The sequence below is a fragment of the Canariomyces notabilis genome, assembly GCF_033297395.1.
Source record: "Canariomyces notabilis strain CBS 508.74 unplaced genomic scaffold N656scaffold_22, whole genome shotgun sequence".
Taxonomy (NCBI): Eukaryota; Fungi; Ascomycota; class Sordariomycetes; order Sordariales; family Chaetomiaceae; genus Canariomyces; species Canariomyces notabilis.
In genome coordinates this window covers 129254-156303 of record NW_027041844.1, presented here as the reverse complement: position 1 = coordinate 156303, position 27050 = coordinate 129254, and the positions used below count along the sequence as shown (strand labels likewise).

At 55.0% G+C, this 27050-nt stretch overlaps 7 protein-coding genes and 1 non-coding gene across 8 annotated transcripts; 4 read left to right on the top strand and 4 right to left on the bottom strand.

The window, feature by feature from the left end:
• The first annotated feature begins 426 nt into the window (after positions 1–426).
• On the top strand, positions 427–3763 carry N656DRAFT_782320 (uncharacterized protein). The gene is made up of 5 exons (XM_064815741.1): positions 427–733; positions 816–934; positions 1015–1680; positions 1740–2821; positions 2890–3763. Exons 1-5 carry the CDS (start codon positions 669–671, stop codon positions 3436–3438), a joined length of 2481 nt encoding a protein of 826 aa, XP_064667458.1. The 5' UTR covers positions 427–668; the 3' UTR covers positions 3439–3763.
• An 870-nt stretch (positions 3764–4633) lies between these two features.
• Positions 4634–6554, bottom strand: N656DRAFT_770589 (methylenetetrahydrofolate reduct; the record flags this gene model as incomplete). Its single annotated transcript, XM_064813787.1, has 2 exons — positions 4634–4800; positions 4856–6554. 2 exons carry the CDS (start codon positions 6552–6554, stop codon positions 4634–4636), a joined length of 1866 nt encoding a protein of 621 aa, XP_064667457.1.
• A 1313-nt stretch (positions 6555–7867) lies between these two features.
• N656DRAFT_t113 lies at positions 7868–7952 on the bottom strand. The gene has a single exon. It is a non-coding gene; the product is annotated as a tRNA-Ala (tRNA).
• A 276-nt stretch (positions 7953–8228) lies between these two features.
• On the bottom strand, positions 8229–11810 carry N656DRAFT_800466 (DUF676-domain-containing protein; the record flags this gene model as incomplete). Its single annotated transcript, XM_064818015.1, has 1 exon — positions 8229–11810. One exon carries the CDS (start codon positions 11808–11810, stop codon positions 8229–8231), a length of 3582 nt encoding a protein of 1193 aa, XP_064667456.1.
• A 950-nt stretch (positions 11811–12760) lies between these two features.
• Positions 12761–15612, top strand: N656DRAFT_307321 (uncharacterized protein). Its single transcript, XM_064809187.1, has 4 exons — positions 12761–12983; positions 13098–13537; positions 13595–15160; positions 15235–15612. The coding sequence occupies exons 1-4, from the start codon at positions 12889–12891 to the stop codon at positions 15339–15341; spliced, it is 2208 nt and encodes a 735-aa protein (XP_064667455.1). The 5' UTR covers positions 12761–12888; the 3' UTR covers positions 15342–15612.
• On the bottom strand, positions 15598–19350 carry N656DRAFT_736753 (uncharacterized protein). Its single transcript, XM_064812731.1, has 3 exons — positions 18903–19350; positions 16737–18829; positions 15598–16676 (listed from the first exon to the last, which is right to left on the bottom strand). The coding sequence occupies exons 1-3, from the start codon at positions 19225–19227 to the stop codon at positions 15939–15941; spliced, it is 3156 nt and encodes a 1051-aa protein (XP_064667454.1). The 5' UTR covers positions 19228–19350; the 3' UTR covers positions 15598–15938.
• A 448-nt stretch (positions 19351–19798) lies between these two features.
• On the top strand, positions 19799–21237 carry N656DRAFT_714960 (uncharacterized protein; the record flags this gene model as incomplete). The annotated part of the gene is made up of 5 exons (XM_064812016.1): positions 19799–19885; positions 19943–20005; positions 20116–20202; positions 20255–20377; positions 20446–21237. The coding sequence occupies 5 exons, from the start codon at positions 19799–19801 to the stop codon at positions 21235–21237; spliced, it is 1152 nt and encodes a 383-aa protein (XP_064667453.1).
• Positions 21238–25088: 3851 nt separating this feature from the next.
• N656DRAFT_800462 (uncharacterized protein) lies at positions 25089–25356 on the top strand (the record flags this gene model as incomplete). The annotated part of the gene is made up of 2 exons (XM_064818014.1): positions 25089–25207; positions 25269–25356. 2 exons carry the CDS (start codon positions 25089–25091, stop codon positions 25354–25356), a joined length of 207 nt encoding a protein of 68 aa, XP_064667452.1.
• Between the last annotated feature and the right edge of the window lie 1694 nt (positions 25357–27050).

The following is a 27050-nucleotide window of genomic DNA, read 5'->3' as shown; positions in this document are numbered from 1 at the left end:
GTACATATATCTATCGCGATACAGGGTTTTGGATAGATTCTGTGGTACATTATAGACTACTGGAACCTGACACTTTATAATCGCTTACCTAGAATGGCCGAAAGGTGTAGGTTGGAACCAGCTTCATACCTCTGTAGTTGTAATGGTGAGAGTAAGCTTATACCGAGGCCATTTATTCGGGCAATAGACAAGCCATGGACTATAAAAGAGTGTATAGTTTCTCCCAGTTTACAAAATCATAGAGCACCTTAACAGTGAGTTTGGGAGTAAAAGGTACGAAGCAGTGATGAATCCTGTTGAGACGTGAAAGTACAGTACAGTACAGTCCATACATTCAATACAGCAATTAGTGAATTTTGTCGGTCAATGTCAGCCTGTCACATGCAGTTGTCGTAACTTTGGTAATATTACCCTGTGCTTTTCCACCTTCAACCTCTCTTCGACTCGATGGAACACGATATGGTGATGCAAATACCTAACTAGTCAACATTCTTTCAGGTAAACGCATGTATGGTTCAAGATAATGCGAGCACATCCCGCCGAGCATATCACGACAGGAACACTTTTCGTTGCACCGGAAATCTCCAATCCCACCAAAACATTCATGGATAGAACCATTTGAAAGCAGAGAAAGGACTACCGCCAATTTGGTTTCCAAAAGAACGACGATGCTGTTCCCCGAGGAGCACGCGCCTCACCTCAAGAAATGGATCGTCAAGCGCCTCGAGAATACGTGCGCCTCCCTCGGCTTTGCTGCTCTTCTCGCTGGGACTGCCTTTTGCTGACGTTGACGTTCCTGCTTTCGGGTGCAACAGATCTGATGCCGACGCAGACGTGCTTGCCGACTACGTTCTGGCCCTTTTGCGCCATGATGGAGATGTCAAGGATGTACGGAAACTTTGCGAGGAGGAAATCCCAGACTTTCTCAAAGAAGGTGCGCTCTTTCCTCCTCTGCTTACTACCTCGGCTGTTTGTTTCGTCGACGTCTTTGATCTCACTGGCGCCTGAAAACAGATTCCTCCGTCTTCGTGAGCGATGTCTTCGACGCAATCACATACCGGTCATATCTTCCCGGCGTCCCCCCTCCACCTCCCAGACAAGTGCCGCCTCCCGCCTCTGCTGCTGCCCAGCCGCCGCTCTCGTTCTATGATGATGTCCCAATGCCCCATGCCCCGGAATATCTACAGCCACCCGGTCAGAACGGTTCCAAGAAACGGGGATACACCGACTGGGACGACCCGAACGCTCAGAGTGGCAGAGATGCTAGCTTTGGCGGAAGGGCTTTCAAGCAGCTGCGCCGTGGTCGCGGGTCTAGAGTGGACGATTCGAACAGTTTCGGGGCCGCACCGCAATCCATACCTCCTTTCACCCCTGCCGGCCAGTTACCAGCCCAAGGGGGCCCTGCTCCCCAGACGGTTGGGTACTTCGATCCGAATCGGGCTATTGGAGAATTGCTTGGCATGAGCTTAGCCGCTGGCCATCCCATGCCTGATTTGCTGTCCCAGGACCCGGGCTACTTGGGCAAGAGGAGACCGAGGTGTCGCGACTGGGAGAAGAAGGGCTATTGCCAGCGTGGGAGTAACTGCATGTTCGAACACAGCAACGACCCGATATACCCTCCCCTGCCACCCCCTCCGTTCGGTGCAGTGCAGCCTGTGCCGCAGCCCCAGGCAATCGAAGGTAGGTCGTGGAATGCTGGAAGCCCGTTTTGACCAGTTTAACAGCTAACCGTCAAACAGAGTACGACCCAAACAACGCTCTCATGCCGGATCTATTCAATACACTGGCTCCTTTGCAGGGACAGCGGCAATTCTTGCCCGACTCTAGCCAGCAACAACCAAAACACAAGGGAGGCAGACATAACAACCGCCAAAAGCAGGGCAACAAAGCCCCATTCTCCGCAGACGGACCGGTGTTTGATAGAACAAAATCGACGATCGTGGTAGAGAATATCCCAGAAGAGAATTTCAGCGAAGATCAGGTCAGGGGTTTCTTCGCCCAGTTTGGCACCATTCTGGAGGTTTCAATGCAGCCATACAAGAGGTTGGCCATTGTCAAATTCAGCAACTGGGCATCGGCCAATGCAGCCTATCAGTCACCAAAGGTCATTTTTGACAATCGCTTTGTCAAGGTCTTTTGGTATAAGGAGAATGAATCCTCTCTGCCGGCATCGGGCGTCTCTCCCGAGCAAATGAAGATAAAGTCCGCCAACGGTTACCCATTGGCTGACGTCGACAACCAAGGCACACAACCCGAGATCGATATGGAGGACTTTGTGAAGAAGCAAGAGGAGAAACAGAAGGCCTTTGAGGAGAAAAGGAAGAAGATAGAGGAGCTGGAGCGCCAACGGCAGGACCTTGAGAAACGGCAAAAGGAGCTTCTCGCCAAGCGCCAGGAGGAAAAGGCGAGACTAGAAGCAAAACTTGCGCGGCGCAACGGTTCTGTATCAGGAGGCAGCGAAAGCGATTCGAGATTGTCGAAGCCAACCAGTCAGACGGAAGCACTCCGCGCCCAGCTGGCGGCTCTAGAAGCAGAAGCCAGAGAAATGGGACTCGATCCTGATGCTGACATTGATGCCCCGGCGTCCTGGCCCGCAAGGGGTGGGTTCGGACGCGGAAGGGGCCGCGGTGGATGGCGGGGGGCGCCTCCATACTACACCCCCCGCGGTACTTATGGTTACCGCGGCGCACCGCGCGGGCGCGTCAACGTCCACGCCGCATACGCGGCATATTCGCTCGATAACAGACCGAAGAAAGTAGTGCTCACGGGTGTGGACTTTACCGTGGCCGAAAAGGATGAGAAACTGCGACAGTACCTTTTTGTAAGCATTCCTTATTAGCGCAGGCAAACTATACCCGTCCGCTGACAATTTTTTCACTAATTCCGCAGGGCATCGGTGAGTTCACAGACATCCAATCAACCCCTTCGGCCACCGAGATCACCTTCAAAGATCGAAAAACCGCCGAGAAATTCTTCAACAGCGTCCTGCTCAACAACAAGGAGATTCCCGACGTTGACGGCTATCTTGAGCTAACCTGGGGCGCATCCAACGGCACCTCTGGCTCGCTCCCCACCAACCCAGGGGCATCAGCTACTACCAACACCAGCACCATTACTCCTGTTACCACCAGCAGCGCCGGCAAAAACAACAACACCAATCAGCTCACTGCCTCAAACACTGGAAGAGCGAGCAACGGCACTGGCGTCGCGGGAACTACGAACGCGGTAGCGGGAGGCAGGGCCGTGACCAAGAAGGCCGCGGGCCAGACCTCCACCACTCATCATCTGGAGACGTCAGCGGAAGACGACGGTGCGGCCGGCAGCAGCAGCGACGATAAGGACGTGCACATACTGCTCGAGCGGCCGCCTGACGAGAACAAGAATGACCAGCATGACATGGATTATGAGGTTGCGGATGAAAATCAGTGGGGGTACTGATCCCGCCCAGCAGCATTTCCTGAATTGGGGGCTTGCTGCGGCGGTGGATCGAGGTTAATATGCACTCTTGAACAAAGAGACCTGGACGGGAGCAAGGGGGGGGAGATCGAGGTGCAATGTCCTGTTGTGAAGTATGTACGGTACTAGTACGGTGCTTGCGGGGGGGACGTGGTTGGCTAGGTAGCTACAAACACGTTTGTGTAGGTTGGGCTTTGTAGGTTAGTAGGCAGGGCTGAGGCAGGTAAGGTAGCTGAGGCATCAGCCTGCAGACTTGCCTGTCTCGGAGTAATACACTGTACATGTACCTGTATATAGCTGTACCTACATACAATGTATGCTATCTGGTGCTTTGTCTTTTTTTGGCTATGTTCTGGGACGGTTTTGGTAGTAATTATGTGTTTGCTCCAATTGTGGGTTAACAAGATCGGGTTAAGGCACGGTAAGCTCAGGAGCCTTACCTAGCCTCAAGCTAGCTTACGGCTCGAGGAAGGCAAATACGACAGAAAGGATGTCTTTCTCTGGTTTGGAGTTCAAGATATATTCGCTCAGGGGTTGTTTAGGAGATGGGATCAGTCCTGCATGATGATACCTTCAAGCATTGTACGTCGTTAAGGCAACTCAAGAACACAGCAAGAGCAAAGTGTAAATTCAAGGTTTCATAGCCAAAACCTAAACCACGCCCTATCTTTCCCCCGGGTATCGTTGAGATATTGGTGGTGCCTGCATGCATAGAAAGCCGAGTTGAACGTCCGGCCATGATGTGTCTCCCCATCCCCTCTCTATTTACTCAAGCCACCAGCTCAGCTTTCATGTGTAAGCCCATCTACCAGTGATTTAATGATCCATCCATCCTATCCTAGCACGCCGGCCTGCCTTGCCTTCCCTTTTTGTTGAAAAAAACAGACCGAACCCCTTTGGAAATGCCCATCCAAATTCATGCGCACATTTTGCTCACCCGGGCGCCCCCAACTCAAGAAACGCCTTCCAGATGCATGCTCCTTGTATGTTAAATCAAATGCCGATTGTTGAATGTGTCGTCTCGTTACAATGCGCGTTTTTTAGGTCCGGTCCCCCACTCCACTCCAGGCCTGCTGATGGATAGGTGGATATTAGCGTGCTTTGAGCGCACGTTGGGAGGTTGAAACGTATTACGGTCATGCGGTAGTGTTGAAAAATGCATCTGTCGAGAGAGGCATTATGTTGAAGCCTCGATGCCGTTGGTATAAACACCGTCAGCGGGAGCCCCATTCGGAGCATCTTTAGTCCCATTGCCTTGAATTTCCGGAACTTTGTCCAGGTCCTGGACCTCTAGGCCCTTCAGGAGATCGAAGATGGTGTGTCCCTGGTGGAAATCGTTGTTCACTGCGTGTTTGTTAGTGCTGCAACTGACGCCGGGAATGTGTCAGGGCCATCTTACCGATATTGACCAAGTACCAGGTGTTCATGATCTGCTCCAGGATCAGACGGCTTGGGCTGCCTGCCTCGTAACAGCGGGCCCACTCCGAGCCTAACTGGAATGCCTCATCTTTCCAAGCGAGGAAGCTGATTCTTTCGACGATTGTGGGCTGGACGATTTCCTTGCCAGGGAAGACACCCCATGTCACGGCATTGGGCGCCTCCGACTGCGCGTTTGTCTCGAAATTGCCGGATTTGGTCACGGCGTGGTAAGTCATATCAGGGTGGTGCTCAATGCGCCGCTTGACCTCAGGGAACAGCTCGGGCGAAACAAAGAACTCGAGGTATGCCTTCTGATAGACGTAGCCCTTTGCAGGGCCCCAACCATGGACAGGGTCCGTCGACTTGGCGCCGTTGACAGCAGGTTGTGAGTTCACTGTGATCAAGCCACGGCTGTTGAGATCGATCAATTCACTTTTGATAAGGTCCGCCTCCTCAGCCACGGGGGCCTCGCTCCAAGGGAGGTAATCAATCTCCTTGTTCAGGTACCGAATAAAGAGGTTGGCAATATCCTTGATACATGCCGGCTCGCCCCACTTCTTGCGGTTCTGTTCGTTGGTGCCGGTCAGGCCAATACCATAAGCATCCAGTTCGCCGAAAGCAGGAGACCTCGAATCGCCCCAACGGCCGTTGGGGAATTCATCCCAGTCCTGGGTGCGCGCGATGTACGACTTGTTCCTGTTGCGCCAGAAAATAGGTCGGACATCCTCGCCACGACGGCCGAAGCCCAGTGATTGCTTCCAAGGGAGTGCTTGCTTCAATGGCCGGTGCGGTGACGGCATCCAGTCCAGCTCCTCTAGGACCATTCTGGTAGCCTGTGCTAAATTCATTGTGTAGAAGTGCAGATGACGGATTCCGGCGGCTAGGATCTTGCGACACATGTCAGCGACAAGCGTCTTTCCAATCTCCCGGACGGCTACGTCGTCGTTCTTGACCGACTCAAGCTTGGCGAGCCAGTCTTCGGGAATCTTGCACTTCATGTGGTTCGCACGGCGCAGGAAACTAGCGTAGGTGGCGATGGGCATAATCCCCGGCACAATGGGTACGGTAATGCCGCGAGCCCTGACTTTCTCGACCCATCGAATGAAGTTATCGGCGTCGTAGAACATCTGGGTGACGATGAAGGACGCGCCCATGTCAACCTTCTCCTTCAAGTGATCCAACAGCAAATCCTCGTCTGTATTGTCGTCGCAGCCCTCGGGGTAGCCAGCAACGCCAATGTCGAAGTGGTTGCCGTATGTCTTGCGGATATGGGCCACCAGGTCGCGCGCGAACCGGAAGCCGCCCTCAGTAGCCTCCCATTTCTCCTTCTCGCGCGGGGGGTCACCTCGGAGGGCCAAGATATTCGTGCAACCGGCTTTATATGCCCTCCGCAGGGCATCGTTGACCTTCTCCTCGCCCATGTCGGTGCAGGTGAGGTGCATGCATGCCTCAAGCCCAAGGTATGTCTGGGCCTGGACCACCATCTCGCACGTCAGCTCGGCGATGCGGCCGCCAGCACCCCATGTGATGTCGATAAACTTGGGGCCGAAGTTGTACATGCGCTCCATACGCTCGTAGAGGTTCTGTACACCCTGAGCCGTCTTGGGAGGGAAGTATTCGAACGAGAAGGACGGCTCGCCCGTCCTCTCGGCCTCAGCCAGGATCTCGCGGATATGCATTGTAGCGGAGTGGTTTGTCTGGCGGAATGGCGTACACTAGAACGGGAACTGCAACGACCAGGGGCGAGGGAGAGGTAAGCTACACAATTAGCCTCGTGCTGCTGTCGTTTGGTGCTGGCGCCTGTCCTCGCTGCCACTTGGCTCTTGGACGAGGGGGCGGAGAATATGGAGGGAGCTAATTATATAGAAAGCCGCGTGCGCAAGGGGCTGTGGAAACAAAGAGCGACACCTCTATGCACACAGAAAGCAACAACGGAAAGAAGACACAGCAGAGAGGCAGGGTGCCATACTTGAGTTAAACAATCTGGGGGCAGCTCAACATCCGCACTCCCTTCGCGGGGCAACGAAGCGAGTTCTACAGCCTCTACACCTGTGCACCGTGGTGCCTCGGACTCCAGCCGGGAAAGTTCCCGAGCAAATGTAGGCGATTGACTAGAAGAGCTGGAAAGGGAGGAAGAAGGGGAAAGAAAAAGTGAGAAGAAGGAAATAGAATCTAGGAAAAGGCGTAAGAAATCCGAAGGAAGGAGTGAGAGGACATGAGCGGGGCCGTACAGTACACCACGCACCAAGCAGCTTCACACAGTGCTCAAAGCAGAAAATCGCCGGACCCGGAGAAGTCCGCATTGGGGAACGCGCCGCTAACTCAGGTACCTCGGGCCTCTTACCCCACCTCTTCGTTCTCCTACATTACATTGAAAGTTACACTTTACGCTGAAGTAAGACCACGAACAGCTCAGGCTTGACCGAGAGCAAATTGAACGCTCAAGCAGGTCTCCCGCAATCAATTGGCAGCGAGGCACCACCGAGGGTCTGATTGAGCTCGCCGAGGGCAGGAAAACAGGCCCTGCTGACAGCACAGCGTCCACGACACCTGCACAACCCAAGTGGCGGTCAACATGTAGAACACCATATTGGACTCCCTACCGATCCCCAGATGCGCTGCAGCACACCGATGTAGGAGTGCAGCGGCCCGGGCACCGGTATGCAGCCCTTCGTGTGTCACTGCCAGTGAGGTGGTGGCAGGTCAGTCAGTCAGTATGTGGTATCGGGTAGCTCGGATACTTTCGAAATGAAAAGACACACTCGGATCACACCCCACGCGGGAAAGCTCTTGACGTAACCCGGATTTTCCGCATCGCTTCCGCAAGCGATTCCTCCTTCTGACTACTCCTGGCAACCCCCACTGTCAGGCACACCACCATCGCGTGGTCGGCTTCCTCCAGGGTATTGACACTGAGTTCTGGGATCTGCAAAGGCACGAGAGGATGGCTGGGCAAAATTAAACAATGCAGTGCTGGAGAAAAATAAAGCTATGGACGAGCTGGGAATCGAACCCAGGACCTTTCGCATACACTGAAGTATGCTAAGCGAACGCTCTACCAACTGAGCCACACGCCCTTGTAGGATATTGAAAAGGCATGGGAAACGTTCTCTATCAACAGGTCAGCCCATTGCTACCAAGGGCGCAGCTGAAGAAACCTCTAGCAGCAGGAAGACGACTGACAGTCTTCACTAAGACCCCCTGATATTCAGATTCCCTATACGTGTACTGTACTTCTCTATCCCGCTCTATCGTACCTAGTCCAAAGCCAGACGCTCCTCCTGGAATGAAAAACATCACCCCAAACCCGCTGTTTTCCCATCCCCCACGTATCAAACCCCTAGAAACACCTACTATTTCTTCCCACTGCCCGAAGACCTCGGCCGAGCGGTAGCGCCCTTGCCCACAATCTTCTCAGCCCAGTTCCACGACAGGGGGCTCAAGCTGCGCTCCCCGCTCGCGCCGCCCAGAATCCCAAGACCAGCAGCAGAACCACCGTCACCACCACTCGTGCTCCCCTCCGGTCCTCCCTCCCTCCTCAAGGTCCTCCCCCCACTCCTCCCACTGCCGCCATCATCACTCTCATCTCCACTATCCATCCAGTCTCTGTCACTCCACGTGACCGAATCGAGCCGAACCAAGGACGGCCGTGGTGTGCCCCCCGACGAAGCCATATTTGCCGTGCTATCGAGGGACGGAGTCTGATGGCGTGGAGGACTGCGGGGCAGTTCGCCGAGGGTGTCGCCCGCCTCGGCTCCTTCATCATCATCCTGACGCCTTTCTCCCTCCCGATCGGGCTGCCGCTCCTCCTTTACCTTTTTGTTATTATTATCATGATGCCCGTCGCCCTCAACATGTCTGGTCTCGCCTCCCGTCTCGTCGGGGCGCTCGCCGAGGCTTTTAGCCCGCTCAACGTTGCCGACCTCGTCCTCGTCCCTGGTCCGAGCCGTGGCCGCGTCGCTAAAGTGCGCCTCGACTAGGTGGTGCACCACGGGCCAGCCAAAGGCGTTGGCAAACATGCGGCGGACCACGATATTGTTGTGCGCGTCCGGCTCCAGCTTGACGAGGACCTTGCGCCAGGACAGGCCGCGGTGGTAGGCGCGCGCAATCTTCTCCTCGACGCGCATCTGCGAGCTGTCGACTATTCCCGCCTGTTGTGTCTCCGGCTCGGCCTCTGGCTCCGAGGTCGGGAGGGTGTGGACTGTTGACCCGTCGCTGGTCGATCCTTTGGTCTGGGTCGGCTGGGAGGGTGGAGATTGGGATTGCTGGGATAGAGCGGACTCGTTACGGTTGATGGAGGGGGTTGGAGACGGTTTTGGTGAGTGGCCTTCGCTGGAGGCCGCCGCTGCTGTATTGAGAGTTGATGCGTTAGTTGGCGGGGTGCGCTGGTATGACAAGCGCCGCAGGGCCAGGGGACTCGAAGAAGACCGTTCCTTGAGTGGCGGTGGAGGGATGTCCGAGGGATGGTAGACGCGGTCGTGGAAGATGGTCCGGGGACGCTTGGACGGATCGATGAGGTATTCCACGGAGGGTAGTTTGGGATTGAGGAGGTCGCCAGCTGACTCAAAGATGGATGTCCTGGGAGGTGCTGACATATTCTCTGCTTCATCCGCAAGGGCGGTCACCCCGGATTGAGAAGATGTTGCAGAATCGGGACCGGCCTCGCCTTCAAGTTTCAGGGTTTGGCTCCTCTTGTATATCTTGGTCTGTTTGGGAGATTGGGTAGGTGGCGGTTTGGGGGACTCGCTGCGGAATAAGTTGAAGAAGCCGAAAAACGGATTTGCGGTGGTGGTTGTTGAGCTCTGGAGATTCTCCAGCTCGGCAGGCCGAGGCGATTCTTGGTAGGGGCTGGTCATTGACCTAAGGCTCTGCGTGTCGTCTTCCAGTATGGCATTGGTCGGTGGCTGAGGTACCGCGTGTGCGTCCTCAGCGTTGGGCGTTGACTTGCCCGTACCATCCGCCTCTTCCCTCTCCACTGGCGACCAGGGAGCGAGCCTAGGGGTCGTGACAGTTGCCCCCGTCAGTTCTGCCCAGCCGAACCCCACGACGGTTTCCACAAGGCCTGCCTCCCGTCGGGCCTTTTCTACTCGCCCTAGGCCTTGCCAGTCAAGGAAAAGGAGACAGCTTGTCCGGAGTGGCACAATGCCGTCGTTGACCACGTTGGAATATACAGTCCTGTTACGGAACTTCTTAAGCGCTATATGGGCTGGACCGGTCGGTAGGATTCTCAGCAGCGGCTTGGATTCTGGTTGCGGCTCCCCATACACACGCTTATGGGCGCTTTCTCCGAGATTGCTCATGAGAGCGCTCCATCCGTTGCGAGCAAGAGTTGGCGCTCTCCAGGTCAGGCCGAGATCTTGGCCTGTCCTGCCTACCAGCCCAAAGTCGAGAGCGAACTTTACGTAGAGGGGGTTTTCGTGGTTCAAACCCAGAAATGGCGAGGCCATGGCAACGAAGTTTATCGGTTCAATGAGGTCGAAGAAGCGTGGCGAGTGCTTCTGGATGTAGGCAACAGCATATGTTTGTACCAAGCCGCCGAGCGAGTGCCCAATAAAGCTGATCTTGGTAAATTTGTACAACCTATCACCTCCACCTCCTGGTGACGCGGCATGGAGGACAGAGCTATGTTTATGCGCCTCTTTGTGCGCCTCTTCGGCAGCCTTCTTCTGCGCAGCCGTCTTTAGCGTGTGGGCGATGGCTTCTGAAGCTGCTTTCGCCGTGGGCAAGCACGGCTGATCTGGGTAGGTCATGGACAGGACAAATCGGGCCAGACGCTTGCCCAGATACTTGATGCCTCTCTCGGTCTTGGTGGCGTTTCCAGGGAAGCCACGCACAATTACCTCTTCATCATCGTCATCCGAGCTGTTTTCTGCTCCGTTATCATCCGCTTGTCGGCTGCTGTTCTCATCGCCAACTTCTCGCCCCGTTCCGGTATCCGGCGTGGCAGCTGAACTGGTAGAGAGACTGTCGTTTTGAGACATCTGACCTTTCTTAGCAGCGCGCTCCTTGGCCTTGCGCTTTTTCGCATCGGCCTTTGCCTTTTTCACTCCAGCATCGATACTTTCTTTGAGAAAAAGCATATCAGCGCCAAGGTTGCTGTGCAAGCCATGTGTAAGCACCACCAAATGAACCTTTTTTTGCTTCTGCTTCTTCTTTCTTGACTCCTCGGGCCTGCCGCTGCCCATGACAGGCTCGACCGGAGCGTCGGCGCCCTCGCCACTTCTAGCCCTGAGCCACCCCAGGTCGTCCCAGCCTGGCAGCTGTGGGGTATTCCATAGCGCGGCCGTGTCTTCCACTTTGAGATGGATGGCCCTGGAAAAGACGCCTCTCGGCTGCGCCGGGTGGTTCTTGACTGCACCAATACTCTGCTGGTAATCGCTAACGTGTCCGGGCTGGGGAGCTTGCACCTGCCCTCGAACGACGGGTATCACGGAACCGAGGTTCAGCGACTTTTCGTCACGCGCGAGCAAGATCTCATAGTGTACTGAGGCCGATGTTGAGAAGATGACTTGCGAGGTAACCTCGATAATCCAGGACACGGTTTCCCCATCGTGTTCCGGCCCGTTCCCAAACTGGCCATGCTGGCTGCTCCCCTCGCCTGCCGTCTGGCGGATGTTGTCGGGCACTATTAAGTGACAGTTCCACACGGCGCCGGCCTTGAGCATGGGTTCGAACTCGGGCACGCCATAGCGCCGGGGGTTCTCAAACTTCTCGTTCGGGTTGAATGTCGACGGGTAGGCGGCAACAGAGAGCGTGTATGGGCCGTGGACAAAGGCGGCGCGGAGGGCGATGGCGCATGTGTTCTTGATGCGCAGATACAGAAACTCGGGCGACGGGAGGATGTGGTCTGCCGAAGGTCGGTATGTCACGGTATAGCGCACCACCTCCCCAATCTTGACAGTGCCCGTCTGGTGTAGGAGAAGCATTGCCGACATTATACGGATACCGTATGTGGGTCATGTACTCCGGTACTCCTGTGCCAGGAGGTTTGGAAGGGGAATCAAGCGCTGCCAAGGTGAACACCGAAGTAGCATTCAAGACGTTGCGTCACCGTCCACGGCAGACAGGAGCTTCGGCGGGCTTGACGGGGCTGTTGTCGTAGTTGTATAAAATACATCCACGTTGCCGGGCCGTGCTGGGTGAGCGTTCGGGTCCTTAGCCCATCGTAGCGGATGCGATTCTGCAGCAGAAGCCCGGAGCTGTCTCTAGTAGGTCGGCGGACGATAAAGCCGCACTAGCGATTCGAGCGACGCCTAGCTCTGCATTGACAAGTGTTGTGTAACAGACGAACTTCTGGTCAGGGCTGGAGCCTGGACAGCGATTCTGACGGTGTGTAGTGGGCAGCTGGACAATGTCGCGTGCCCCAACGAACTGCAGCTACAGTACGTGTAATAACGTTATCCAGATGCGGGTCAAAGGCTTGGTAGTGTTGATGTCAAGAGTCATAACGTAGGACCTGTGGGCCTGATTCCCGAAATCCTGGGAAGGACGGAATCTAACAGTATTGGAAGGAACATATGGATGATTATTATGTACAGTGCTGTACAGTGTAATGTTGGATATAAGCTGTATTGTATGTATTGAGTACAGTCAGGAAATTACAACAGCGTATGGAGTTCCACCCGGATACTCACGTCACTGGATGAGTGAGTAGGGATCCGTATTCGATCCGGATTGCAGCACCCTGAAATATGGTATGGATACGTTACAGAGTAGGTACTCTGTACGGAGTACGAAGTACTTCGCACACAATACCGGGTATAGACTATAGACGGGACTCTATAAGAGTAATAACTGTAATTTTACCAGCCCCGGCCACGTGACGTGACATGACATTTCTCACAGTTAGGCAATCAGCAAGGGCCCTGGCAGCAACAGGATTGACCGCCAACTTTTTAAGCCGGCAGTATTTTCACATCACCAGGACCCCTCTCCAGCAACCGGCGACGACCTCACCGCAACAAATACAGCATTCACCCCGTCGATGCGCCACACCGCATCCTGATCGCAAAAATGGGGAGAAGACCGAATGCGCTCATTCTGCAGTATTTCGAGAGGGGCCCGAAGCTGCAAGACCAGAGCAATCGCTATCCCCACACGTGCAGATCGTGAGCCACCGCTTTTTCCCCCTTTGTTTTGTTATAATCATCAAGGTCTTTACGTTGGTGTCGTAAAGACGGTCAATTCTTTAACTAACCGGTGCTCGTTGCAATGCCCTTTAGATGCGGAGAGCACTTCCCACGCGGCCGCCTCGATAGCTTGACGAGCCATCTCACCAAGAAATGTCCCGCCATCAGCGAGGCTGAGCGAGTCAACGCTCTGTTGACTCTGTCGGGCATGAGCCATGCTTCTCAGAGGTTGCAGCAGACCCAGCAGGCCCAGGCCCAGGCCCAGGCCCGGGCTCGCGATCAGGCCAATGGCTCACCAGTCGACTTGCCCATGATACAGCGAGACTGGACGGCCCTCGGAGTCCTTGCGGAAGTATCCCGACAGATCGATCTAAACGAAAAGAACGACGATCGCGGCCAGCCCAATGATGCAGTGCCTCCTGCCACCGTGCCAGCCGCGTCGCAGCCTAGCGACCGCTCCGAACAGCAAGAGAACTATAGTCTCGAGAATCAGGCAATGAGCCAGGACGGCGCGACTCCGAAGGGAATCAAGGGCATGTGCAAGAACCAGCGAGACATGGAAGAGCATTGGGTCAGCTGACTGTATCTAGCCGAGCCATTATCGCCAGATGGGGCCAGAGGCCTCACCGCTGAAGAACGTCTGCAAGAGATATTGCGCGCCGAGGATTCCAACATCGGCAGCACAGACTCTGCCAATATTTCCATGGCTGCCGCCGCCACGGCCCGCCTCCACCCCGAGTACCTTGACCCGGAAATACTTGGCGAGGAAGCCGCTGCAGCCGCCGACGCTGCTACAGCTACTGCCGCAGCTGCTGCGGCTGCCGCAACGAACAATCTCCCCGTAGCCGATATGGGCGTCACAGAAGAACCTTCCGCGATACCGACTACCAATGCCCCTCAGCCTTGGGGAGAAATGACCTACGCAACCGACACCTTCCAGGCAAATGTACCAAACAATGGGCCCGCTGCGCCTATCGCGCCTACTACCCCTCTTGCTAAAGGCGGCTACCGCTTAGAGCCGGCCGGCCCGAATGGTGCCAAGTCCCGCCATTCACGTGCGCGTTTCAATGCGGTTAGGAGAAAGGAGGTCCAGGAGGTCCGGAAGATAGGCGCCTGCATTCGCTGCCGAGTGCTTAGGAAAACCTGTTCGCAGGGCTCCCCCTGTGATACTTGTCGAAAGGTCCTGTCTCCCCGGGTCTGGCGCTCGGGCTGCGTCCGCACCAAGTTCTCTGAGCAGCTCGATCTATACTCGGCTGGAGTGCAAATCGTCCTGGCGCAAGCTAGGGTCAACTCGCTCAAACAAGCCATGACTCTCGGCAACCATGGCGTCCTGGTCGAGGCCTGCCACTTCCCAGAATGCGGATTCCGCCTCCAGCTCCAAGTCCTACAGCGCGATCCGGACCGGGACGCCGAGGGGAAGCCGGTCGATTGCACCATCACGGATGATAGACCATCAACTTACCCCATCGTTATGCTAGATAACGACGGCCAAGACGTGGCTGCGAGAGTTGAGACGTATATGCGTGAGGTGCTACCGGAGCTGATCAGACGGGAGCCCTCTCACTTCATGCAGGTCACACTGCAAACCGCTGTCGATGTGGCTGGCAAGACGAATGATGAGCTGCTGAAAAAATCGCTTGAGCTGTGGGGACTTGTCGAGATCCTAGACCGTGAGCGGCAGTGGACGATCAACGCCAAAACCTGGGCTGACGACGCCCCGGCCAGGGCCATCAAAGAAGACACGGACGGTGAGCTCTTCAACACCATCTGTCTTCAGCTCGCTGCCTCGGCCGAGAGGAAGGCCGCTGCTACGAGCAAAGCCCTTCTCACCGGTATGCAGCGGGTTCTGCAAGACAGCAAGGTTAAGATCGATTTCAACATGTATTTCGCCGTCCTGATCCTGCTCAACTGTGTCGAGAAGTCCAGCTGGGCCTTCAAGGCGTGGGAGCAAGAAAACCTGCGCCACCTCTGGCCGCTCGAGAAGGAGCCCGTGAGCTTCGCGCAGCAAGGCTACGTCATTGCCAACCTGTTGCACATGCTCCTGGGCATCCGCAAGGCCCTCCCGCGCACGGCGCGCCGCGAGGCAGACGGGAAGCTGATCACGGAGGAACAAAACCCGGAGATGCGCGAGTATTTTGAGGCTATAAACCTCGACTGTGAGTAGAACCCTGGCCATTCATTGCCTCTTCTCTTTCACCCAAGGCTGGAAATAGCTAACCGGAAATCCTAGTCGCCCATGTCAAGGCCAAGCAGGAGCGCCCCGCCTTTTCACCCACCGATTCACGGTCGTTTGAGCTCCTTTTCTGCTCGACCCTCCTCCTTCCCAGCTCCGACTAGCTAGAGCCTGCTTGCCGTTTTATCCCGCATGGGACTTAGATGCTCCTTCAGACACGCGCCTCCGCCTAAGGGAGTGTGTCACCCTTCGGGTTCTACTTACTATCTTTGATTTTCGGGAATTTATTTTCCATTCCCTCCATTTTCGCTTAGCGATGGATGGCTCACAAGAAGAGCCCATGACTGACTACGCCATGTACGATTATGAGATTTTTCGCCGGCGTCTTGGAGGAGTCGAGTGGTCATGGCCGTGAAACTAATGGTATAATGTAGCGATTGGGAAGGCCCTAAAAAAGAAACATCTGGTTGCTTCTTGCTCAGGATTAAGGGAAATAGAACGAAACAGCTGTCACATCGGTGTCTCGGACGGTTGGAATGTTGGGGAGAAATACCCCATTGTTAGCGTTTTCACGGGTTTGATAGACGAGAATACAGAATCGGTCACTCTTCTGCTTGTTGGGGCCCGGGGAAAGAACTACAGCACCACTGTTGCGTGACGTAAAGTGGTATCCATGTAACTGTACAGACAGAAGGATCTCTCTGCATGCATTGGCAGGAAAACAACACAAATAATTTACTCCCCGAGGACCAACCACACGCTCACCTCTCCCGGTCACTGCCCACTGTATCCCTCCTGTCCAGCGCGGCCTGCGAGCCGGCAGAGCCGGCGCCGCCGGCGGCCCTCTTGGGCTTGCGGAAGCAGGCAAACTCGGTCTTGCTGGCCTCGCGCAGGCGCTTAAGCACGGCGCGCATCTCGGGCAGCTCGGCCTGCAGGCGGGCGCGCGCGTCGTTGTCGGTGCGGCCGTCGAGCTCTTGGTAGATGGCGCTCTGCAGCTCCGACGCGCGGTCCGTCGTGTAGTGGCTCAGCGTCTGGGCGACAAACTCGACGTCGAGCGTGGCCTGCATGAGTGCCTCGAGGTTGTAGCGGGCCCGCGTCTTGAAGGCCTCGAGCAGCTCCCGCGAAGCTTGCTCGAGTAGGTACGAGAGCACCTGCGTCGTCAGCGACGCGGCCGTCGTCGACACCTGCGTGTGCACCAGCACAAGGCCGAGCAGGGCCTCGTAGACGTACGGCCGCACCTCGCGCGGCTTGGACCCCGGCGGCGGCACCCAGTCGGGCGCCGAGACGCCGGCACGGATGATGCGGCGGAGGTTCTCGATTGAGGGGCGCGTGTACGACTGGAAAAGGCGGGCGTCGATCTGACCGAGGACGTCACGGATGGTCTTGGTCTCCTCGGTGAGCTTGACCGAGAAGGCGTTCTCGAACTGGGTGTTAAGGCTGGGGACTACGGTCGAGCGGAGGGCTTGCAGGTTGCTGAGGGTCAAGAGCATGCGGATGTTCTGTTGTGCGTGTGTCGGTTAGTGTAAGCAGATTATGGGCAAGGCCTGGGAAAGGCTTACTCTATCGGTGGCATCAATGGTGGGCCCGCCAACCGCAGACACGGAAAGGCGCGCGTCTGCCGGTGCATTCACGAGCACATAGCCGTCGGTGTCCACGGTCCAGTCGTCGTCCGACTTCTTGGGAAACCGCTCAGCGTTCTCCACCATTCCGCTGAGGGCCTTGTAGAGTGTTGTCACATATTGGCTGCGCACCATCTGCAGCAACTTTGTCGGCGGAGGGAGGACAATATCCCCCGCTCCCGGTTTCGACATGGCTTCAGAAATGTAGAGGATCTTCTGCATCCCACCGAGAAGCGCTCCCTCAAATGCCGCAAAGCTAGTGGGCATCTTAGTCACGTCCTTACTGTCCGGCGAACGGTTCCAGTCCTCAACATATTTGATGTTTTCTGCATCCCGGTTCCAGGCCGCGCAGAGCGCTGTCACGCATCGCTCTCGAGCAACCCCAACTAAGGTCTTCACCCGTTCCACCTCGGCCACATCTCCTTGGCCAACCGGGGAAATGGAAGCCATGTCCGATGCGCCGGCACCAACAAGGGCCAGCATCTTGGAGAGGTAATGCACACCGCTGAGAGAGTTCGACCAAGGGGGCCAGAAAGCAAACTTCTCCCATGCCTCGCCTCTTTTTGGAGATGGCGGAGGCGGGTTGCTTGGATCAAGGTTAAAGCGAGGATCCCTTGGTGTAAGAGCGCCGGAGATTGACGCAGTACCGGGTGTGCTTGGAGTTAGCGGCAATGGAGAGAATAGTAGCGAGATATCTTCGGGAGGGGGTCCGGCAAAGAACATGAGAACATGCTCTCGGATCATGCTAACCAACTCAACGGTACCTTTCTGGAGATCAACGGTCCCCTGTTGGGAGAGCCGATGATGCTCCTTGGACTCCCCGTTGTAGCCGACTGGCAGACTCCTCTGCGTCTTTCCATCAATGAATCCTTGAACAGTCTGCCAGAATTCGAGCACCTGGCCCAAGATGCCCTGAGGAGAAAGAAGGTTGCTGATGAAGGCAACATTCATTTCCCAGAGTTCAACCACATCCGCAGAATCAAATGTCTTGGTCCTTGTCTCCATAGACTGCCGACCAAGGGTGCGCATATGAGATGCAATGGTCTGGGGACTCGGCTTCTCGGCATTCGCCAGGCGCCGACGCAGGATTTCAATCTCGACCTTGGATCGCTCAGCTGTGGACTGGATTTTGCTCTTCAGGTAATCGTATCGACTCAACAGCCAAACCCAAATGGGGTTATCTTCGACACCCAATTCCAGCAGAAGGGTGATCAGTTCCATGTGCCGTTCATCCTCGGGTTGGCCCGGCGCCTCAGTTTTTGTCATGTTGAAAGGAGAGATTAGCCTTCGCCATACGTCGCGCTTGAAAACCTGGATCTGCTCCTCAACATCATGCCACATGCGCGCCGCCAGGAGGATACGGCGCAACTGGTCCTCGGTTGGCTGCGAGGATGCAACCTCCTGGGCGAGCTGTTTGGCTTCATCGGCAAATCTTCTCGCTTTGGTGTACTCCTCAACTAGGGTCTCGTGGTCCTTACGCTTGATGCTATCGGCGATTGCGACGCTCGTCTCGACATATTCCTTGTACTGATCGAGAGAGGATGCTACTTCTTTGAGCTGTTCCTCTTTCTCCCGTCCGCCTAGCGCAGGCCCCCAAACCTCCTCGGCTTTCGCTGACACGTCAAGCAGCGGTGCCTTTACACCCAAGACACCGTATTCGCTCTCCTTTATGAGCGCATTCTTCTTGCGCGGGTCCGTCGCGGGCGAAAGCGGACTGGCAATGGCAACAGGCCCGCTGCCAGATCGAAAACTATTCCTGCTGGCATGGCGAGAGTGGCCCCTGGCACGTGGAGGAGTGGGATCCGCGCCACGATATTTCATTTCCTTGTAGACATTGTCGATGGTGGCCTTTGCGCGCACGAAGCGCTCGAAATTGGATTCGACAAGGACTTTGAGAGATGCGGACTTTTGGTCGATGGACTGGGAGAGCACCTCAAGACCGTTTATCAGGGATTGCGTGTCGGCCGTGGCATGCATTTGCGACAGGAACAGCGCCGGCGAGAAGGTGGTTGAGGAGAGGAGGAACCGGTTTCCTGGTCACGGCCACGTGTTAATTGCGAAATCAAGCCGCCAGCCAGAGCACCCGATATTCTCTGACAGACTCACGAAGCTTCAAGTCATCCTGCAGCGGGACACCCAGATGTTTGAGCGTACGCACGACGCTGTCGGTCGTGCCCAGAGGATCGGGTTCGTCCTTCTGCACCAGGTTGCCTACACCGCTCCCAGAGTTCTCGGAGCCCGGGACAATGCTGCTCCTGGTGCTCACGGCTCTTTCCAGAGCCTGATACCTCGATTTCCTCCTGTTCGCCTTCTTCTTAGTCGTCTCTTCCTCGGATGCGTCGCTGTCATTGTTTTTCTCCGCCGGCCATTGGGCAAAATTGAGACTGGATATTTGATAGAAATCGAGGACGTTTCGCTCCACGTCGGCCATGGTGTAGCTTAGGCAGCTGCCAGGGTTGGTGAACTAGGATGACGATACGCTCTCTGCTCAGTCCGCTGCTTCCATTTGCATTGCCAAGGTCCCTTCTCTCAAACGATAATGGAAGGATGTCAGCCAGGCAGGGGGTAGTGTGGGGGACAGCTCGTGGGAAGTGGGGATTCGGATCTGTAAAGGGTTTGGCGCGTTTTGAACCCCACAGATGGGGTGGGCTGGGCCGACTTCTTAGTCGGTGTGGATGAAGATGATTCTGCCGTCCTTTCAAGGCGGTGAAGCACAGGCTAGATTTTCATCGACGTAATGGCCCTCTTTAGCATCTCGGTTTTCGCTAGTACCGACCGAGATCCCTGTCGTTGGCGCACGGCCCACTCGGTTTTCCCGAGCCAAAACTTGCATCAGTTGCGGTTGGTTGCAGTGCAATCGATTGCAGTTTTTATCTGCGCGTGAATCTCCATCCGACAGTTTCTGTACATATCCGGCGGCGGCATATCGACAATACTGCTGTGCCTTTGTCGAGAGCATATAGACGTTTCTAGGAGGTTTTCTTCGGCAGATATTCATAACCATGTTAGCCCTTCGACAGATCACTGCTCCCATGCAGCGGCAATGCTGGCGCGCAGCTCCCCGCGCCGTCGATACTATCTCACTGCAGGTGCGACGATAACTTCGAAATCGATACAACGTTTGCTGACACCCGTTCATCTGGCAGAACCGGAGACTATACTCGTCGCAAGAGTCTGTCGCTAAATTCAATGGCCAGAAAGATGCGCAGGTATGCAGTGCTTCCAACTTGCGCCAGACATTTCGCTCGAAAATCACTCAAACGCAACACAACTGCAGCGGACACGAACACAATCAGGGAAGCTAATACATATCTCATAGGGCCGCTACACTGTCAGCTTGATCGAGGGTGACGGCATTGGCCCCGAGATTGCCGTCGCTGTCAAGGACATCTTTGCCGCCGCAAAGGTATGTGTTGCTTCCGTTCGCCCGGCACCGTCCGCATGCTAACCCGCGATAGACTCCCATTGTCTGGGAACCCATCAATGTTGATCCCATTATCAAGGACGGCAAGACGGCAATTCCTGACGCTGCCATTGAGAGCATCAGGAAGAACAAGATTGCTCTCAAAGGGCCCCTCGCCGTATGTGACTTCCTACCTTGATGGTCTTCCCTTGATTTCTTGGCCTTGCTTGCTGACAGCAGCGATAGACGCCAATTGGCAAGGGCCATGTCTCTCTTAATCTCACCCTCCGTCGCACGTTCAACCTCTTCGCAAACCTCCGTCCCTGCCGGTCTGTTGCCGGGTACAAGACCCCTTATGACAACGTCGACACGGTTTTGATCCGCGAAAACACCGAGGGCGAGTACTCAGGCATTGAGCACGTGGTGGTAGATGGCGTTGTGCAGAGCATCAAGCTCATCACTCGTGAGGCTAGCGAGCGGGTCCTGAGATTCGCCTTCCAGCACGCCCGGGCCATTGGACGCAAGAAGGTGCGCGTCGTGCACAAGGCGACTATCATGAAGATGAGCGATGGCCTGTTCCTCAACGTGGGTCGTCAGGTTGCCAAGGAGTTCCCAGACATCGAGTTCGACGCCGAGCTGCTCGACAACACCTGCTTGAAGATGACGACGGACCCGACCCCGTACAACGACAAGGTTCTCGTCATGCCCAACCTCTACGGCGACATTCTGTCTGACATGTGCGCTGGTCTGATTGGTGGCTTGGGTCTGACGCCCTCTGGAAACATTGGCGACGAATGCTCCATCTTCGAGGCCGTTCACGGCTCTGCTCCCGACATCGCCGGCAAGGGCCTTGCCAACCCTACCGCCCTCCTGCTCAGCTCCATGATGATGCTGAGACATATGGGCCTAGGCGAGTATGCGGACCGGATCGAGAAGGCTGCTTTCGCCACCCTGGCAGAGGGCAAGGCTTTGACTGGCGACTTGGGCGGGAAGGCGAAGACGAACGATTTTGCGGCCGCTATCATCGAGAAGCTATGATACCATGTTATACCTTAGGTTGTACTAGTATTGCAGCCAACCTTCGATAGCGTGTTGGCTGTTGGGTAACGATGACGATTGCAATGACTTTCCTAGTCCCAGATGGCAGTGCGCCCTGAGCTTCCCGCTGCTGCCCAAGCTTCCTGCGCGCTCGTGCTCGAACACCGCTCGAGGTCGTACAAAGACAATATGTTCTGCGAAATATTTGTCCGGTACCTGTCACAAATGTCTAAAACCCGCCGTCTTGGCTCTCATGCCGGTTGGGGGCTGAGGTATCAGTGAATATCGGCTGTGTACAAGTACCTAAGCCGCCAGTCTTCAAATTCGCCAAGCACAAGAAAAAGCCTTTTTGTGCATCCAAGCCAACCTTCGGAGCCCATAATAGGTAGTCGGACGCATCAGATCACGACAGCTCTTCAGCTGCCGATTCCATCAATACCGATCTACATGGAGGTGACAGCCAAGCCTTGCATGTGTATGGCGGTTGCTGCAAGAAGCAGGTAGTTAAAGCACCAGCGGCCTGTGACAGATGAGCGTGTAAGAGTTGAGGTCATATCCGGCTAGGCTTGCTACGTTTGCTCAAGCGGCATAACTGTAGGCTAGAGGGATGCTTTGCATTAGCCTGCTTGACGAACACCAACAATAGACAGATCTACTGGGTTCTGAGCACAACCCTCATCTTGTATACCTGTACCTTGCATCGATTTCCTCAGATGATGGAGTCGGGAGCTTGACCCAGCATTACAATCGTGCCAGGTGCCTGGTCTTGAACCCCTTGGTCCGTCAGTGGCATTGAACCTGGCTGATCTTCATGGTCAACGGAGGGGAAATCCGACTATGCACTGGAGTTGCATGACGCTGCCAACAGCATCCTGGCTCAATCAAGAAGGTATCTGTCTGATGTTCTTTGGGTTTCTTTGAACCCTATTCCCCGGATTTGTCTCGCGGCATTCGTGCGGCAGTAGCACCAACCCGCCAAGGGAGGGCGGCCCGGTTACCACCACATGTCGATAATATCGACTACAGGATCGAATTGCGCCGGCGACTTTGATAGGCTCAACGGGCATCCAGCTGACCTATTACATGGGGACAATATCGACTTTTCCATGTCAGCCATATTCGAGCCGCGACAACCGCGTCTTGGAGGGTGAATATGGCTTGGGTGAGGGCGGAGAGGAATTAAGCAATCCTTGGCCTAGAACCTAGCAGAAAGCCCGTGCCGGAGAGGGGTACTGTACATACAGTAGTGAATACATACGGGCATCGTGCCTAGGGCGGTTAGAACGCGGGCAATCGAAACGGCGTAGAAGCATTGAATCATGCCCATGCACGGGAGCCTGGGTATGTTATTTTGAAGGCCGAATGGGATGTCCACCACCTTTCTCTCCTACCCAACATATCCAGTAGGACGGAAGAGACCCTGATTCCGCCGCGGGATAACGCAAAATTGAGCGCACCGATCTCAGGGGCATGTCGCATGCGAGGTTCCAGAGCCCATAACCAATAACACCATCTGCAGATTGCCAAATCCATGGCAGGCAATTGCTCGAAATCCGGGATGAAGGTGAACATATTTGCCGATGCCAAAGATGGCGAGCTCCGCGTTGATCACAGAGGTCTTGGGAGTTGGTGGCCTGAGGGCCCGGCTAGCACATGGCACAAGATAGGATAGTCTGGGTAAAGTGAATGGCGTTGCGAGTGTTCAAGACACGGCATGGACCTCGGGGAAAAGTGATACCTCGAGGATACCTGGGTTACACGTCTTCTGTGGTATGGTAAGGACAAGGTATGTGCGTGCCGTTCTTGGGCAGTGGCTTCGCTTCACCACAGGTCTTCCCACTTGGAAAGAAGCTGACGTGTATGTAGGTAAGGTATGTAGGTAAGAGGACAACTTGGAATCTAGGCCGAATGCCCGCGGCTTGATACATCGGGTAGGTATCGTTTTTTCCCGCCGCAGCTTCGCGCAGAGATTCCGCATGTAGCCAGACCTGCCGTGCCAAGAGAATGGCTCTGCCGTGTGCTGCACAAGGACGGCATCATTGCAACATGCACGCAGGGCCTGAATTCGGGTTGTAGTGCGCGGTTCGAATCGAATGGGATTGCGAGGGAAGCTGGAAGGGGGGTGCCCAAAATTCGAGGAGAGCGACGACCGGGCTTTGAAGGGCATCTCACCACCACTTACCCAACTGAGAATCCAGGGCTTCGATTATTGGATGGAATTCCCACGTTCGGCGAGCGCGGCCAAGAAAAGAGGCCCCGCTAAAACGAAAGCGGCTTAACATTTGGCATCTGGGGAAAGGCAGAAAAACATGATATTCTGGGGCCAACATCAGATTGGGAAATCTATCACGCACACACACAAGACTGGGCTTATAGGGAGTACCAGCAACCCAACCGCCGGGGCAAACGTGGCGTGAGATGGCCCTCCTGTGCAACGAGGGCAAATGGAAAAAAATCACTCATCTATCTGTTGTCACTCGTTATGCCGCACACCACGTACAATATTTCTCTAGCCCGTCGATCCTGCAACGACCTGCAACGACTTGCATTGACCGGGCTCGCTTTGCATGGAAAGCGACGGGGGAGTGACGGCACGTTGTTCAGTTTGCCCACCGAATGCCAAGCTCCATAGCGAATTGGATGGCAACGCCCGTGCCACCATGCAACCGTTGGGGCCGTTAGGGAGAGAAGGAGCGTCAGGAGACTGCTCTGCGTTTTGATGGAGAAGGAGCGTGAGTGCCACATTCGACCTTCGGCTGCTCACCGGAGCTGGACATGACATCTAGAAATTATCGGTCCGAAACTTGGAGCGACCCGACCTTGGCCACCCGCGCTTCTTCCGTCGGCCCCAGATGTTTACCAAGATGTACCGGTACGCAACGTCCCTGGGGGACTCTCTCTGAACTGACAGCCAGCACCGCGCTTTTGGCTTACAGCGTGGGTGTCCAAACTACAAAGAGTCTCACTACCTGAATTAACAGCAAACTTCCACAGTGATTCGACTCGTTCTGCGGAGTCTTCTCCGCCCTGCAGGCTTTCCCGTTTTGGAAAACCCGCCGGTTAGGGCTAGTAAACCGAAACTGGAGGTCTTCGATCCAGGATTCCAGGTACCCGCAACCCGAGCAGTCTTGTCTGGGGAAACGCTGTTATACGGCGATATACGGTGTTATACGGCCGTTTGCTATGTAATAAGTTGGAATAATCCGCTTCATTATCTTTCGAGCTAGGCCGGCTGCTGTCAGAGCCGGCTGCAGCCCCGACCCAACATTCCGCCCACCCACCACACCAGATTTAAGCGTACACAGATTGATGATGAGGTCCGGTACATTTTACAGTAGTAAGTTGAATACGATACAGGTAGGGTATTGGATTGACGCGAACGCAACTGGCTGGAAGTTTTGGGGTGAGGTGCTCCGATCTGTGCAACGCCCAATACAAGGATACCGGGGTTGCGTGTAAGCGCGGCTCGCAAATGGCTCATTCCCTCAATTAGGGCACACAGACTGCCAGATGGACTAGTACATGCTACCTACTGTATGTACTTACCTTTTTGCTGGCCCACACCCGGCCTTCCTTTCCAGAAACGGCGTTCCTCGTTAGGTCCGCGGGCGTCGGGCGTGGGCGGAGAGTCGGAGACTCGTGTAAGCCATCCCGCGAGCCCGGTCTATATAACTCTCTCCTTCCCACCTTCCTGCTGTCGCTAGCCAGATTTTCTTCTCACCACTGCCACCATTCCCCTCCCGTTATTTCTCGAATCTGACTGTATCTTTGTTGACCTCAAGAAGCAACAAGGCTCTCCGACAGTCAATTCTCCCACTCACTTCAAGAGTTCCCACACACCACCTTGCGCAATGCCTTCCGCAGCCGAAGACGCTCGCCTCCGGGCCGCTATCGAGCAAAAGGGCCTCAAGTTCCAGATAAAAGCAGGCAACGCCAAGTGGCAATGTACCATCCTCGACCGGGCCACTCAGTAAGACAGCAAACTTCTTAGCTCTTCTGGAATACCCTTGGTGCTGACTTTCCTTTTGCAGTGAAAGGCAAAAGGCCACCCGGACCGGCTCGGCGTCATCTATTTCATCTACCGAGTCATCCTCAAGCTCGGCCAAGTCAACCTACTAAGACTTTGCCAAAGTCATTGACGGGAGCTTGTGGCATGGAAAGTCGGTGATCACGTCTCTTGCTCTTTCCTGGTTGGCAGTGGAAAAGGGGAAGGCATGATCGGCTCTCCCTGTTGCAATGTTGCAAACAGTTGGGCATCTCGGTCTCGGGGCTATTTTGTCTGTGTCAACTCCGAACCAGGCGCACGTATCTTACCTGGGCGCGTCAAATCGATGGAAAGCCGACGACCCGTAATAAGCGGCGGTGGAGTAGGGGTCGTTGTGTGTAGAACCGCTACCCTCGGAAACCTCGGCGCAAAAATGCGGATTGAACTTCTTTTATCGGGTTATCGGTGTTTGGAGGGAGCAAAAGGGGAATACCTATTCGGAAAGCGTGGCTTCTCGCTTTACACGGCGCTTGATTGACGAGTTTGTTGATATTTACCATGATCAAACATCAAAAGGGCAAAACTACTACCAACAAAAGGGTTCAAAACATAGCATTTCGAACCTCCTGCGCAATCAAGTCCAGGTCAGCCTCGGTCGGATGAGTGATCGGTAGTTGCACCGACAGAATCCCCAGATCCTGGGAAAGCTTGTTTTGTTCCCCTTGTGGGGGTTGGCCGGGCTTGCAGGTGGCTGACGGATTGTTCGTTGCTCGTCGGATCGAGACTGATCGCCCTGCCGGCCGTGCCGTGGTCGTTCAACCCGGGCAGGGCTTATCCCCGCAGAGTACCCAATCATGCAGCCTGAAGTACGTAAATTTGAGGTGAGACCGGGGTAAAGGGTTGGGGGTCGGTTGGGGGTTCTGGCGTGCCATGATCTCAACCATCCCCGTCTCGGTTTCGGTCTGTAGTTCCTTTGCCAATGAAGCCCGGTGACAGGATGAGCGGGCTCGGGTCTTATGTAAGTGAGATGCTGTTGGACCAACGCACACATGCTGCTACTCCGGGTTTGGAAACGACAACGGTGATGGGCTGGTGGCCCTAATTGGCAGCTCAGCATCTAGGTACAAACTCAAAGCGCATAAGATGCTTCAAGAAACGCCTTTCATCAGTTTCCTAAGTATTGTACCCCCGTACCTCGGAGTCTCTCAGGGGTTCGCACCTGTAGTCGAGGAGCAGGATACATCCCCTGACTACATGGACTGTAAATGTTGGCTTCTGCATGTCAAAGTGACAAACTCAATTCAAGCCCGATCAGTAGCGGTTGGCTTAGCGAATCTAGCCACGGAAACTCAGTGAGAGTCTATCTCATGATCCTCATCCAAGGTAAGGTGAGCCGTACGTACATAAACACACCTAAGCGTTCGCATGATATTCGTGAATCCTCTGTGATTACTAGAATACATGACATTTGATGATGATTTTCTAGGCTGATATCAATGTGAACGGCTTCCCACCCTGCGTACCTTACATTCCCCGCAACGGGCTTGCGTGCCTCAGGAGAGGTGTGACAAAGTCGCTCACCAGTCTTGGCAAAAGCTTCATTCGACTTCAAAGGCGATAACAAGCCAGGCGAGCCGAAAGCCCATGCTAGGGATGCCCGAAGCTTTAGGAAAGGCCGACTGGTGTCGTTCTTGGTACTCAGATGCCGCTGCAAAATATGAAGCGTTGATTCATTTGATACATGATTGAAAATTTGAAATGTACTTCGCAGCTGAGAGTTTGGGTTGGTTATGTAGAGCCATAGATAACTGCGTGATCTATCCCCTGA

Coding starts and splice junctions, on each gene's coding strand:
- N656DRAFT_782320 (XM_064815741.1), top strand. CDS start 669: ATGCTGTTCCCCGAGGAGCACGCGCCTCACCTCAAGAAATGGATCGTC. Junction 734..815: donor GTCAAGCGCCTCGAGAATAC/GTGCGCCTCCCT, acceptor CGGGTGCAACAG/ATCTGATGCCGACGCAGACG. Junction 935..1,014: donor CCCAGACTTTCTCAAAGAAG/GTGCGCTCTTTC, acceptor GCCTGAAAACAG/ATTCCTCCGTCTTCGTGAGC.
- N656DRAFT_736753 (XM_064812731.1), bottom strand. CDS start 19,227: ATGGCCGACGTGGAGCGAAACGTCCTCGATTTCTATCAAATATCCAGT. Junction 18,830..18,902: donor GCAGGATGACTTGAAGCTTC/GTGAGTCTGTCA, acceptor GGCCGTGACCAG/GAAACCGGTTCCTCCTCTCC. Junction 16,677..16,736: donor CCATTGATGCCACCGATAGA/GTAAGCCTTTCC, acceptor CACGCACAACAG/AACATCCGCATGCTCTTGAC.
- N656DRAFT_307321 (XM_064809187.1), top strand. CDS start 12,889: ATGGGGAGAAGACCGAATGCGCTCATTCTGCAGTATTTCGAGAGGGGC. Junction 13,538..13,594: donor GACTCCGAAGGGAATCAAGG/GCATGTGCAAGA, acceptor GACTGTATCTAG/CCGAGCCATTATCGCCAGAT. Junction 15,161..15,234: donor TGAGGCTATAAACCTCGACT/GTGAGTAGAACC, acceptor CGGAAATCCTAG/TCGCCCATGTCAAGGCCAAG.